General features: G+C 36.6%; 1 protein-coding gene across 1 annotated transcript in view; it reads left to right on the top strand.

The window, feature by feature from the left end:
- The window catches only part of LOC112239996 (histamine H1 receptor-like), a 78,716-nt gene that overhangs the window by 90 nt on the left and 63,626 nt on the right, over window positions 1-15,000 (top strand). Inside the window, exon 1 of the mRNA XM_042304847.1 lies at window positions 1-383. This exon is cut by the window's left edge and continues 90 nt beyond it. Coding sequence (XP_042160781.1) covers window positions 1-383 — 383 coding nt within the window. The remainder of the gene's footprint in view (window positions 384-15,000) is intronic.

Here is a 15,000-nt window from a genome sequence, read left to right as displayed (position 1 = left end):
GTCACCAGTGGAACTAAATGGACCCTGGTCACCAGTGGAACCCTATGGACCCTGGTCACCGGTGGAACTATATGGACCCTGGTCACCAGTGGAACCCTATGGACCCTGGTCACCAGTGGAACTATATGGACCCTGGTCACCAGTGGAACTATATGGACCCTGGTCACCGGTGGAACTATATGGACCCTGGTCACCAGTGGAACTATATGGACCCTGGTCACCAGTGGAACTAAATGGACCCTGGTCACCAGTAGAACTATATGGACCCTGGTCACCAGTGGAACTATATGGACCCTGGTCACCAGTGGAACTGAATGGACCCTGGTCACCAGTGGAACTATATGGACCCTGGTCACCAGGTGGAACTGGAACTATGGACCCTGGTCACCAGTGGAACTAAATGGACCCTGGTCACCAGTGGAACTATATGGACCCTGGTCACCGGTGGAACTATATGGACCCTGGTCACCAGTGGAACTATATGGGCCCTGGTCACCAGTGGAACTATATGGACCCTGGTCACCAGTGGAACTATATGGACCCTGGTCACCAGTGGAACTATATGGACCCTGGTCACCAGTGGAACTATATGGACCCTGGTCACCAGTGGAACTATATGGACTGTGTTTCCATCACTAGATACAGCTCTAATAATAACTAGAAGGGTTGTAATTCATCCTTCATCACTAGATACAGCTGACACTTCTAGAACGATCACATAACCTCAGAAGTCCCTTTGTTACCACGGTGACTCGGAATGCCATCCGGTCATCTGTTCCTGCAGGTTATTTTTTTTAAGACAAACCCACTGTGCAAACACACACACACACACACACACACACACACACACACACACACACACACACACACACACACACACACACACACACACACACACACACACACACACACACACACACACACACACACACACACACTGCCTGAAAACTTTACAAAGAAAACATTACTCATCTACTAGTCAGAATCTCTGTTGGCCACTGATTCATTGACATTTTCCAGAGCAGAGATTTCATAAAGAAATACCATAGAACAACCCTCTGACATGAAGAGCAGGTTTACTACGCATGGAGAATAGAATCTCTATGGTAAATCACAATAGTATCTCTGTATATATAGTATCTCTATAGTACCTCTCTATAGTACATCTATAGAATGTATATATAGTATCTCTATCGTATGTCTCTATAGTATCTCTATAGTATCTCTATAGTATGTCTCTATAGTATTCCTCTATAGTATGTCTCTATAGTATTACTCTATAGCATATCTATAGTACCTCTCTATAGTATCTCTATAGTATGTGTATATAGTATCTCTATAGTACCTCTCTATAGTATCTCTATAGTACCTCTCTATAGTATCTTTATAGTATCTTTATAGTACCTCTATAGTACCTCTCTATAGTATCTCTATAGTATCTCTATAGTACCTCTCTATAGTATCTCTATAGTACCTCTCTATAGTATCTTTATAGTATCTCTATAGTACCTCTATAGTACTTCTCTATAGTATATCTATAGTACCTCTCTATAGTATCTCTATAGTACCTCTCTATAGTATCTGTATTGTATCTCTATAGTACCTCTCTATAGTATGTCTCTATAGTATTACTCTGTAGTATGTCTCTATAGTATGTCTCTATAGTATTCCTCTATAGTATTCCTCTATAGTATTCCTCTATAGTATTCCTCTATATTATTCCTCTATAGTATGTCTCTATAGTATTATTCTATAGTATATCTATAGTACCTCTCTATAGTATCTCTATAGTACCTCTCTATAGTATCTTTATAGTATCTCTATAGTACCTCTATAGTACCTCTCTATAGTATCTCTATAGTACCTCTCTATAGTATCTCTATAGTACCTCCCTATAGTATCTTTATAGTATCTCTATAGTACCTCTATAGTACCTCTAGTATCTCTATAGTACCTCTCTATAGTATCTCTATAGTACCTCTCTATAGTATCTTTTTAGTATCTCTATAGTACCTCTATAGTACTTCTCTATAGTATGTCTCTATAGTACCTCTCTATAGTATCTCTATTGTATCTCTATAGTACCTCTCTATAGTATGTCTCTATAGTATTCCTCTGTAGTATGTCTCTATAGTATGTCTCTACAGTATGTCTCTATAGTATGTCTCTATAGTATGTCTCTATAGTATGTCTCTATAGTACCTCTCTATAGTACCTCTCTATAGTACCTCTCTATAGTACGTCTCTATAGTATTCCTCTGTAGTATGTCTCTATAGTATGTCTCTATAGTATGTCTCTATAGTATGTCTCTATATTATTCCTCTATAGTATGTCTCTATAGTATGTCTCTATAGTATGTCTCTATAGTATGTCTCTATAGTATGTCTCTATAGTACCTCTCTATAGTACCTCTCTATAGTACCTCTCTATAGTATGTCTCTTAGTATGTCTCTATAGTAATCCTCGATAGTATGTCTCTATAGTATGTCTCTATAGTAATCCTCGATAGTATGTCTCTATAGTATGTCTCTATAGTATGTCTCTATAGTATGTCTCTATAGTATGTCTCTATAGTACCTCTCTATAGTATGTCTCTATAGTACCTCTCTATAGTACCTCTCTATAGTACCTCTCTATAGTATGTCTCTATAGTATGTCTCTATAGTATGTCTCTATAGTATGTCTCTATAGTATGTCTCTATAGTATTCCTCTATAGTATTCCTCTATAGTATTCCTCTATAGTATTCCTCTATATTATTCCTCTATAGTATTCCTCTATATTATTCCTCTATAGTATGTCTCTATAGTATGTCTCTATAGTATTCCTCTGTAGTATTCCTCTATAGTATGTCTCTATAGTATGTCTCTATAGTATATCTATAGTACCTCTCTATAGTATCTCTATAGTACCTCTCTACAGTATCTCTATAGTATGTATGTATAGTAACTCTATAGTACCTCTCTATAGTATCTCTATAGTACCTCTCTATAGTATCTCTATAGTACCTCTCTACAGTATCTCTATAGTATGTATGTATAGTAACTCTATAGTACCTCTCTATAGTATCTCTATAGTATGTATATATAGTAGCTCTTTATTATATATGTAGTATGTATTCCTCTATAGTATGTCTCTGTAGTATGTCTCTATAGTAATCCTCGATAGTATGACTCTATAGTATGTCTCTATAGTAATCCTCGATAGTATGTCTCTATAGTATGTCTCTATAGTATGTCTCTATAGTATGTCTCTATAGTATTCCTCTATTGTATGTCTCTATAGTATTCCTCTATTGTATGTCTCTATAGTAATCCTCGATAGTATGACTCTATAGTATGTCTCTATAGTAATCCTCGATAGTATGTCTCTATAGTATGTCTCTATAGTATGTCTCTATAGTATGTCTCTATAGTATGTACCTCTCTATCTATAGTATGTCTCTATAGTATGTCTCTATAGTATTCCTCTATTGTATGTCTCTATAGTATTCCTCTATTGTATGTCTCTATAGTAATCCTCGATAGTATGACTCTATAGTATGTCTCTATAGTAATCCTCGATAGTATGTCTCTATAGTATGTCTCTATAGTATGTCTCTATAGTATGTCTCTATAGTATTCCTCTATTGTATGTCTCTATAGTATTCCTCTATTGTATGTCTCTATAGTATTCCTCTATTGTATGTCTCTATAGTATGTCTCTATAGTATTCCTCTATTGTATGTCTCTATAGTATATCTATAGTACCTCTCTATAGTATCTCTATAGTACCTCTCTACAGTATCTCTATAGTATGTATATAGTACCTCTCTATAGTATGTCTCTATAGTATGTCTCTATAGTATGTCTCTATAGTATGTCTCTATAGTATGTCTCTATAGTATGTCCCTATAGTATGTCTCTATATTATGTCTCTGTAGTATGTCTCTATAGTATGTCTCTATAGTATGTCTCTATTGTATGTGTCTATGGTATTCCTCTATAGTATGTCTCCATAGTATGTCACTATAGTATGTCTCTATAGTATGTCTCTATAGTATTCCTCTATAGTATGTCTCCATAGTATGGCTCTATAGTATGTCTCTATAGTATGTCTCTATAGTATATCTCTATAGTATTCCTCTATAGTATGTCTCCATAGTATCCCTCTATAGTATGTCTCTATAGTATGTCTCTATAGTATGTCTCTATAGTATTCCTCTATAGTATGTCTCTGTAGTATGTCTCTATAGTATGTCTCTATAGTATGTCTCTATATTATTCCTCTATAGTATGTCTCTATAGTATGTCTCTATAGTATGTCTCTATAGTATGTCTCTATAGTATGTCTCTATAGTACCTCTCTATAGTACCTCTCTATAGTATGTCTCTTAGTATGTCTCCATAGTATCCTCTATAGTATGTCTCTATAGTATGTCTCTATAGTATTCCTCTATAGTATGTCTCCATAGTATGTCTCTATAGTATGTCTCTATAGTATGTCTCTATAGTATGTCTCTATAGTATTCCTCTGTAGTATGTCTCTATAGTATGTCTCTATAGTATGTCTCTATAGTATTCCTCTATAGTATGTCTCTATAGTATGTCTCTATAGTATATCTATAGTACCTCTCTATAGTATCTCTATAGTACCTCTCTACAGTATCTCTATATTATGTATGTATAGTATCTCTATAGTACCTCTCTATAGTATCTCTATAGTATCTCTATAGTATGTATATATAGTAGCTCTTTATTATATATGTAGTATGTAATCCTCTATAGTATGTCTCTATAGTATGTCTCTATAGTATTCCTCTATTGTATGTCTCTATAGTATGTCCCTATAGTATGTCTCTATATTATGTCTCTGTAGTATGTCTCTATAGTATGTCTCTATAGTATTCCTCTATTGTATGTCTCTATAGTATTCCTCTATAGTATGTCTCCATAGTATGGCTCTATAGTATGTCTCTATAGTATGTCTCTATAGTATATCTCTATAGTATTCCTCTATAGTATGTCTCCATAGTATCCCTCTATAGTATCCCTCTATAGTATGTCTCTATAGTATGTCTCTATAGTATTCCTCTATAGTATGTCTCCATAGTATGTCTCTATAGTATGTCTCTATAGTATGTCTCTATAGTATGTCTCTATAGTATTCCTCTATAGTATTCCTCTATATTATTCCTCTATATTATTCCTCTATAGTATGTCTCTATAGTATGTCTCTATAGTATATCTATAGTATGTCTCTATAGTATGTCTCTATAGTATGTCTCTATAGTATTCCTCTATAGTATGTCTCCATAGTATGGCTCTATAGTATGTCTCTATAGTATGTCTCTATAGTATATCTCTATAGTATTCCTCTATAGTATGTCTCCATAGTATCCCTCTATAGTATGTCTCTATAGTATGTCTCTATAGTATGTCTCTATAGTATTCCTCTATAGTATTCCTCTATAGTATTCCTCTATATTATTCCTCTATATTATTCCTCTATAGTATGTCTCTATAGTATGTCTCTATAGTATATCTATAGTATGTCTCTATAGTATGTCTCTATAGTATGTCTCTATAGTATTCCTCTATAGTATGTCTCCATAGTATGGCTCTATAGTATGTCTCTATAGTATGTCTCTATAGTATATCTCTATAGTATTCCTCTATAGTATGTCTCCATAGTATCCCTCTATAGTATGTCTCTATAGTATGTCTCTATAGTATGTCTCTATAGTATTCCTCTATAGTATGTCTCCATAGTATGTCTCTATAGTATGTCTCTATAGTATGTCTCTATAGTATGTCTCTATAGTATTCCTCTGTAGTATGTCTCTATAGTATGTCTCTATAGTATGTCTCTATAGTATTCCTCTATAGTATTCCTCTATATTATTCCTCTATATTATTCCTCTATAGTATGTCTCTATAGTATGTCTCTATAGTATATCTATAGTACCTCTCTATAGTATCTCTATAGTACCTCTCTACAGTATCTCTATATTATGTATGTATAGTATCTCTATAGTACCTCTCTATAGTATCTCTATAGTATCTCTATAGTATGTATATATAGTAGCTCTTTATTATATATGTAGTATGTAATCCTCTATAGTATGTCTCTATAGTATGTCTCTATAGTATTCCTCTATTGTATGTCTCTATAGTATGTCCCTATAGTATGTCTCTATATTATGTCTCTGTAGTATGTCTCTATAGTATGTCTCTATAGTATTCCTCTATTGTATGTCTCTATAGTATTCCTCTATAGTATGTCTCCATAGTATGGCTCTATAGTATGTCTCTATAGTATGTCTCTATAGTATATCTCTATAGTATTCCTCTATAGTATGTCTCCATAGTATCCCTCTATAGTATCCCTCTATAGTATGTCTCTATAGTATGTCTCTATAGTATTCCTCTATAGTATGTCTCCATAGTATGTCTCTATAGTATGTCTCTATAGTATTCCTCTATTGTATGTCTCTATAGTATGTCCCTATAGTATGTCTCTATATTATGTCTCTGTAGTATGTCTCTATAGTATGTCTCTATAGTATTCCTCTATTGTATGTCTCTATAGTATTCCTCTATATAGTATGTCTCCATAGTATGGCTCTATAGTATGTCTCTATATATGTCTCTATAGTATATCTCTATAGTATTCTCTATAGTATGTCTCTATAGTATGTCTCTATAGTATATCTATAGTACCTCTCTATAGTATCTCTATAGTACCTCTCTACAGTATCTCTATATTATGTATGTATAGTATCTCTATAGTACCTCTCTATAGTATCTCTATAGTATCTCTATAGTACCTCTCTATAGTATCTCTATAGTATCTCTATAGTACCTCTCTATAGTATCTCTATAGTATCTCTATAGTACCTCTCTATAGTATCTCTATAGTATCTCTATAGTACCTCTCTATAGTATCTCTATAGTATCTCTATAGTACCTCTCTATAGTATCTCTATAGTATCTCTATAGTACCTCTCTATAGTATCTCTATAGTATGTATATATAGTAGCTCTTTATTATATATGTAGTATGTAATCCTCTGTAGTATGTCTCTATAGTAATCCTCGATAGTATGTTTCTATAGTATGTCTCTATAGTAATCCTCTATAGTATGTCTCTATAGTAATCCTCTATAGTATGTCTCTATAGTATGTCTCTATAGTATGTCCCTATAGTATGTCTCTATAGTATGTCTCTATAGTATATCTATAGTACCTCTCTATAGTATATCTATAGTACCTCTCTACAGTATCTCTATAGTATGTATGTATAGTAACTCTATAGTACCTCTCTATAGTATCTCTATAGTATCTCTATAGTATGTCTCTATAGTATATCTATAGTACCTCTCTATAGTATCTCTATAGTACCTCTCTATAGTATCTCTATAGTATGTCTCTATAGTATATCTATAGTACCTCTCTATAGTATCTCTATAGTATGTATATATAGTAGCTCTTTATTATATATGTAGTATGTATTCCTCTATAGTATGTCTCTATAGTATGTCTCTATAGTAATCCTCTATAGTATGTCTCTATAGTATGTCTCTATAGTATGTCCCTATAGTATGTCTCTATAGTATGTCTCTGTAGTATGTCTCTATAGTATGTCTCTATAGTATTCCTCTATTGTATGTCTCTATAGTATGTCTCTATAGTATTCCTCTATTGTATGTCTCTATAGTATTCCTCTATTGTATGTCTCTATAGTATTCCTCTATTGTATGTCTCTATAGTATTCCTCTATAGTATGTCTCTATAGTATGTCTCTATTGTATTCCTCTATAGTATGTCTCTATAGTATGTCTCTATAGTATGTCTCTATAGTATGTCTCTATTGTATTCCTCTATAGTATGTCTCTATAGTATGTCTCTATATTATTCCTCTATAGTATGTCTCTATAGTATGTCTCTATAGTATGTCTCTATAGTATGTCTCTATAGTATGTCTCTATAGTATGTCTCTATAGTATGTCTCTATAGTATGTCTCTATATTATTCCTCTATAGTATGTCTCTATAGTATGTCTCTATAGTATGTCTCTATATTATTCCTCTATAGTATGTCTCTATAGTATGTCTCTATATTATGTCTCTATAGTAGTCCTCTATAGTATGTCTCTATAGTATGTCTCTATAGTATATCTATAGTACCTCTCTATAGTATCTCTATAGTACCTCTTTATAGTATCCATATAGTATGTATATATAGCATCTCTATAGTATCTCTCTATAGTATCTCTATAGTATCTCTATAGTACCTCTCTATAGTATCTCTATAGTATCTCTATAGTACCTCTCTATAGTACCTCTCTATAGTATGTATATATAGTATCTCTTTATTATATATGTAGTATGTATTCCTCTATAGTATGTCTCTATAGTATGTCTCTATAGTAATCCTCGATAGTATGACTCTATAGTATGTCTCTATAGTAAATCCTCTATAGTATGTCACTATAGTATGTCTCTATAGTATGTCTCTATAGTAGTCCTCTATAGTATGTCACTATTGTATGTCTCTATAGTATGTCTCTATAGTATGTCTCTATAGTATGTCTCTATAGTATGTCTCTGTAGTTTTTCTCTATAGTATGTCTCTATAGTATGTCTCTATAGTAAATCCTCTATAGTATGTCACTATAGTATGTCTCTATAGTATGTCACTATAGTATGTCTCTATAGTATGTCTCTATAGTATGTCTCTATAGTAGTCCTCTATAGTATGTCTCTATAGTATGTCACTATAGTATGTCTCTATAGTAAATCCTCTATAGTATGTCACTATAGTATGTCTCCATAGTATGTCACTATAGTATGTCTCTATAGTATGTCACTATAGTATGTCTCCATAGTATGTCACTATAGTATGTCTCTATAGTATGTCTCTATAGTATGTCTCTGTAGTTTTTCTCTATAGTATGTCTCTATAGTATGTCTCTATAGTATTCCTCTATAGTATGTCTCTATAGTATGTCTCTATAGTATGTCTCTATATTAATCCTCTATAGTATGGCTCTATAGTATGGCTCTATAGTATGTCTCTATAGTATTCCTCTATAGTATTCCTCTATAATATTCCTCTATAGTATTCCTCTATAGTATGTCTCTATAGTATGTCTCTATAGTATGTCTCTATGGTGATGTGGAGCCATGGAGATAGTGTCATAATGGCTTGGTGATGCGGAGCCATGGAGATAGAGTCATATGTGTTCTATTTCATTCTGTGTGTGATCCTCCCTCCATTGGGCACTGATACTATAATAAGACAAGGGAGATGAGATAGAGACAGACAGAGAGACTCCCAAACCGTCCACAACAAAGCCATCACCTAAAGAGAGATGAACCTGGAGAAGAGTCCCCTAAGAAAGCTGGTCCTGGAACTCTGTTCAGAAACACAAACACACCCCACAGATCCCCAGGACAGCAAGACACTTAGACCCAAATCCTGAGAAAATAAAAAGATAACTACTTGAAAATCGCACCTGCTAAATATGTGTATACACCAATCACATCTGCTAAATATGTGTATGTGACCAATCACATCTGCTAAATATGTGTATGGACCAATAACATCTGCTAAATATGTGTATTGACCAATCATATCTGCTAAATATGTGTATGTGACCAATCACATCTGCTAAATATGTGTATGGACCAATCACATCTGCTAAATATGTGTATGTGACCAATCACATCTGCTAAATATGTGTATGGACCAATCACATCTGCTAAATATGTGTATGGACCAATCACATCTGCTAAATATGTGTATGGACCAATCAATTTGTGATCTGTTGCCACAAGAAAAGGGCAACCAGTGAAGAACAAACAACATTGTAAATACAACCCATATTTATGCTTAGTATTTATCTATTTGTATGTATCTATTATTTTGAAACTATTGTGAGAGTAATATTGACTGTTCATTTATGATTGTTTATTTAATTTATAATTGGTGTCTATTTCATTGGCTTTGGCAATGTTAACATGTGTTTCCAATGCTAATACAGCCCTTTGAATTGAGAGAGAGATAAATAGAGAGAGATGGGTGTGGGGTGGGGGGCGTTGTAGATGTGCCTCCTGAAGTGGAAAGAGTCAATGGAGTGTCCCTAATGAAGAATAATGCAGTGCTCTGGAGACAAACAACCACTCAGCACCACAGCACCAACCACAGACACGAACAGTAATGTCCCAGCCCTGCACAGACCTTAGTTAGACCCACCATTAACACTTTATAGTCCTTCTTTAGAAAGACCACACACAGTCAGTACGGTACTGTGTGTGTGTGTGTGTGTGTGTGTGTGTGTGTGTGTGTGTGTGTGTGTGTGTGTGTGTGTGTGTGTGTGTGTGTGTGTGTGTGTGTGTGTGGGTGTGTGTGGGTGTAGACACTAGACACTAACCTAGTTGTTCAGACACATTAGACCTCACCATACCCCTGCCAACGGCGCTCAGGCAACACTTCACCCAGAACTAACACTAGACAAGGCCTCTAACCCTAGAGGTACAATATAATACTGTTCTATTTCATTATGTGGCCCCGACCTGACAATGGAGTTAAAATACGATGTGGCCCCACTTACTTTGCATTCATATATCACTCCAGGTTCAAGGCAGAAAAATTAACACAAAAACCACTAGTATTAGAGTTATAGATGGTTACTCAGATTCTGAGAGCCAAGATTAAGTTGTGTTCAACATCGCAGGACAGCAGGTTTAACCTGTATTATACTGCATATTGATACTATGCTATTATATAGTCATATAATAACATGTTGCAAAACTGTATATATTGATATAGTTTGTATACCTCATTAGCTATAAAACTGTAAAATAGCATGAGATTAGCTATTAAACTGTAAAATAGCATGAGATTAGCTATAAAACTGTAAAATAGCACGAGATTAGCTATAAAACTGTAAAATAGCACGAGATTAAGCTATAAAATTGTAAAATAGCATGAGATTAGCTATAAAACTGTAAAATAGCTTGAGATTAGCTATAAAATTGTAAAATAGCATAAGATTAGCTATAAAACTGTGAAATAACTTGAGATTAGCTATACAACTATAAAATAGCATCAGATGAACTATTAAATGGTGCATTTTTCTCTTTCCAAAATGTGGTACCAAAGGACCATGGGGGACGGTGGCACGAAACTGCGCAACGCCACTGCTCTGAGAGGACTTGTTTATAACATCCAGTCCTCATCAGGAGGATGTGATTTGGCAGCCGATCCGACTGCAACATGCAATCTTCTCCTCCCTCAATTTGTAGTGAAGTGTCACGCTAAGGCAGAAAACAGAAAGCCGCGTGATCCACAGCAGGCTGAAGTGGATGTCACAGGCTGTGATGTCTGTCTGTCTGTCTGTCTGTCTGTCTGTCTGTCTGTCTGTCTGTCTGTCTGTCTGTCTGTCTGTAATGCATCTATCCCTGATCTTTGTCACTTCCTATTATTGAGATGGACCCATCCAAGACAGAGTTGTGTCTCATGTGGCTCCCTATTCTCTATATTGAACATGGTTAAAAGTAGTGCCCTACATAGGGAATAGGAGGCCATTCACTGGTACCATGATAGCATATGAACAGGTCATAAACTATGGCAGAATGTGTAGAATTATAAGTGAATGAGAAAATATAAATGACCCGCCCCCCCCAAAAAAAAAAAAAGTACATAGTAAGAAAACATTGTGGGAGGGAGAGCATTGTTCAGACCTTCAGCCCCTGGTGCCATGCAGGAAAACATTGTGGGAGGGAGAGCATTGTTCAGACCTTCAGCCCCTGGTGCCATGCAGGAAAACATTGTGGGAGGGAGAGCATTGTTCAGACCTTCAGCCCCTGGTGCCATGCAGGAAAACATTGTGGGAGGGAGAGCATTGTTCAGACCTTCAGCCCCTGGTGCCATGCAGGAAAACATTGTGGGAGGGAGAGCATTGTTCAGACCTTCAGCCCCTGGTGCCATGCAGGAAAACATTGTGCGAGGGAGAGCATTGTTCAGACCTTCAGCCCCTGGTGCCATGCAGGAAAACATTGTGGGAGGGAGAGCATTGTTCAGACCTTCAGCCCCTGGTGCCATGCAGGAAAACATTGTGCGAGGGAGAGCATTGTTCAGACCTTCAGCCCCTGGTGCCATGCAGGAAAACATTGTGGGAGGGAGAGCATTGTTCAGACCTTCAGCCCCTGGTGCCATGCAGGAAAACATTGTGGGAGGGAGAGCATTGCTCAGACCTTCAGCCCCTGGTGCCATGCAGGAAAACATTGTGGGAGGGAGAGCATTGTTCAGACCTTCAGCCCCTGGTGCCATGCAGGAAAACATTGTGGGAGGGAGAGCCTTGCTCCACAATCCCAGGATTGCAAACAATAACAGAGAAGGAGACCACAATAGGCCAGTGCAATTCATGGTGTAAAACCTCTACAAACATAATTTAACATAAACTAACACTATCCCTAACACTAACACTAACACTAGTACTGGCACTAATACTAACACTGGCACTAGCCCTAACACTAGCGCACTAATACTTAATGAGAAAGTGCAACATTGCAAATGTACGGTCCCTTACTAGACGTCCGAAAACACTTTTTAAAAACACTTAGCGAACATTAACACTAACACTAACATTAACACTAACACTAACACTAGTACGGCACTCGGGCACGCCCTAACACTAGCACTAATACGCACTGGCAGGGCCGGACCTACCAGGAAGTCATCAAATGAACTTTGTCGGACATTCGGTTTCCGTTTCACAAAAATAATAAGATTTTGGTCATTTTTCCACTGTCCCAGAATATCCCACAGGGGGCATAAGCAATCATATTGCTATCGGACAAAACATCACGATTCAAAACATCACGAATCGACGGGCCTTATCTCCAAAACGGAAAATATTTCAAAGCCGAAACTTGGTGAGCGTAGGTTTGGCATAATGGGCAGTTGGCCCCGAACAAGATGGCGTCCAGGCCTCAACGGTTTTTGAGTTATGGCCATTTATCTGGGATTAAAGGTCCAAAATGAAAATAGAGAAATTATTTTTCCACTTCATGTCAAAGTCAAGGAGCCTCCGGTGTCAATAAAAAAGAACCAGCCATTTATCTATCGTCATTTAAGAGAAATCGTACAATGACAGATTGGTGATGTTCACGGATAGGTGTTTTTTTTTTTTCAAAACGGTTACAGATCTAGTTGCAGGGTGTTCTTACGAATCTTTTTAAAGTGTGCTGCGGAGCTCTGCGAGATTTCTGTGATTTTCTATGATTTTCTGAAATAACACACACTCACTAAACCCTCTGTAAATAACTCAGTTCTTAACGTAAAGACTTAAAACTCAGGATTCTGTAAAGGCATACCCCAATCAGGATATGGGTTTATTTATAGCTTCCTGTGCCAACCGGAAGTGCCTTAAATGATGTCATAGTGGCAGTTTCCAAGGGTTAAAAAGGTCAGATCTTTTCAAAACTTCATATGTGTGATTAGGCAATCCCCATAAACTGTAAGTCAGTCATTTCTCCCAACAGATGTCAAAGAAAAGCTCTCACACACACACACAGCAAGGATGGAGTGACAAAGTGCGGTGCTTAAAGACACAGAGAGCAGGCAATGGCATTACCATAATCCCTAGGCCGTGCCGAGTTCAACGAGATATCCCGCTTGACCGTAGCTCGCTTGCATTTTACAACCATATTTTTATTTTTGGGTTACCAGGTGCCTATTTTAAACAGTCCATAAAGCACTCAGGGCGGCCCCCATGGATAGAGGGTCGTAGTAGGGTACTCCCATAGCGGGCATGGACAATAGGAGTCCCGGTAAATGCATTTACAACCATATTTTTATTTTTGGGTTACCAGTTGCACAACAATGCACGTGCATTTGCAATATGATTCTATAGTGAAAAAACACCACCAAATGGACATGATGAAATCAACACAACGAGTGATGGAAAGGAACAACTATCACTGCTCGGCCATCCTGTGTTCATCAGGCCAGTCAATTTTGCATTTTTGAGCATGTCAAATTTCATATGGTAAATGCCCATTGAACCATATTGCAAATGCACGTGCACTTGCAATATGATTGTATGTGAAAAGACATCACAAAATGGACAGGATGAAGTCAACACAACGAGCGATGGAAAGGAGCAACTATCACTGCCAGGCCATCCCGAGTTCATCTGGCCAGTCAATTTTGCATTTCTGCATGATTTTTGAGCATGTCAAATTTCATATGGTAAATGCCCATTGAACCATATTGCAAATGCACGTGCACTTGCAATATGATTGTATGTGAAAAGACATCACCAAATGGACATGATGAAATCAACACAACGAGTGATGGAAAGGAACAACTATCACTGCTCGGCCATCCTGTGTTCATCAGGCCAGTCAATTTTGCATTTTTGAGCATGTCAAATTTCATATGGTAAATGCCCATTGAACCATATTGCAAATGCACGTGCACTTGCAATATGATTGTATGTGAAAAGACATCACAAAATGGACAGGATGAAGTCAACACAACGAGCGATGGAAAGGAGCAACTATCACTGCCAGGCCATCCCGAGTTCATCTGGCCAGTCAATTTTGCATTTCTGCATGATTTTTGAGCATGTCAAATTTCATATGGTAAATGCCCATTGAACCATATTGCAAATGCACGTGCACTTGCAATATGATTGTATGTGAAAAGACATCACCAAATGGACATGATGAAATCAACACAACGAGTGATGGAAAGGAACAACTATCACTGCTCGGCCATCCTGTGTTCATCAGGCCAGTCAATTTTGCATTTTTGAGCATGTCAAATTTCATATGGTAAATGCCCATTGAACCATATTGCAAATGCACGTGCACTTGCAATATGATTGTATGTGAAAAGACATCACAAAATGGACAGGATGAAGTCAACACAACGAGCGATGGAAAGGAGCAACTATCACTGCCAGGCCATCCCGAGTTCATCTGGCCAGTCAATTTTGCATTTCTGCA

The sequence above is a fragment of the Oncorhynchus tshawytscha genome, linkage group LG02, assembly GCF_018296145.1.
Source record: "Oncorhynchus tshawytscha isolate Ot180627B linkage group LG02, Otsh_v2.0, whole genome shotgun sequence".
Lineage (NCBI taxonomy): Eukaryota > Metazoa > Chordata > Actinopteri > Salmoniformes > Salmonidae > Oncorhynchus > Oncorhynchus tshawytscha.
The sequence above is the reverse complement of the archived record's forward strand: the minus strand, read 5'-3'. Positions and strand labels throughout refer to the sequence as shown.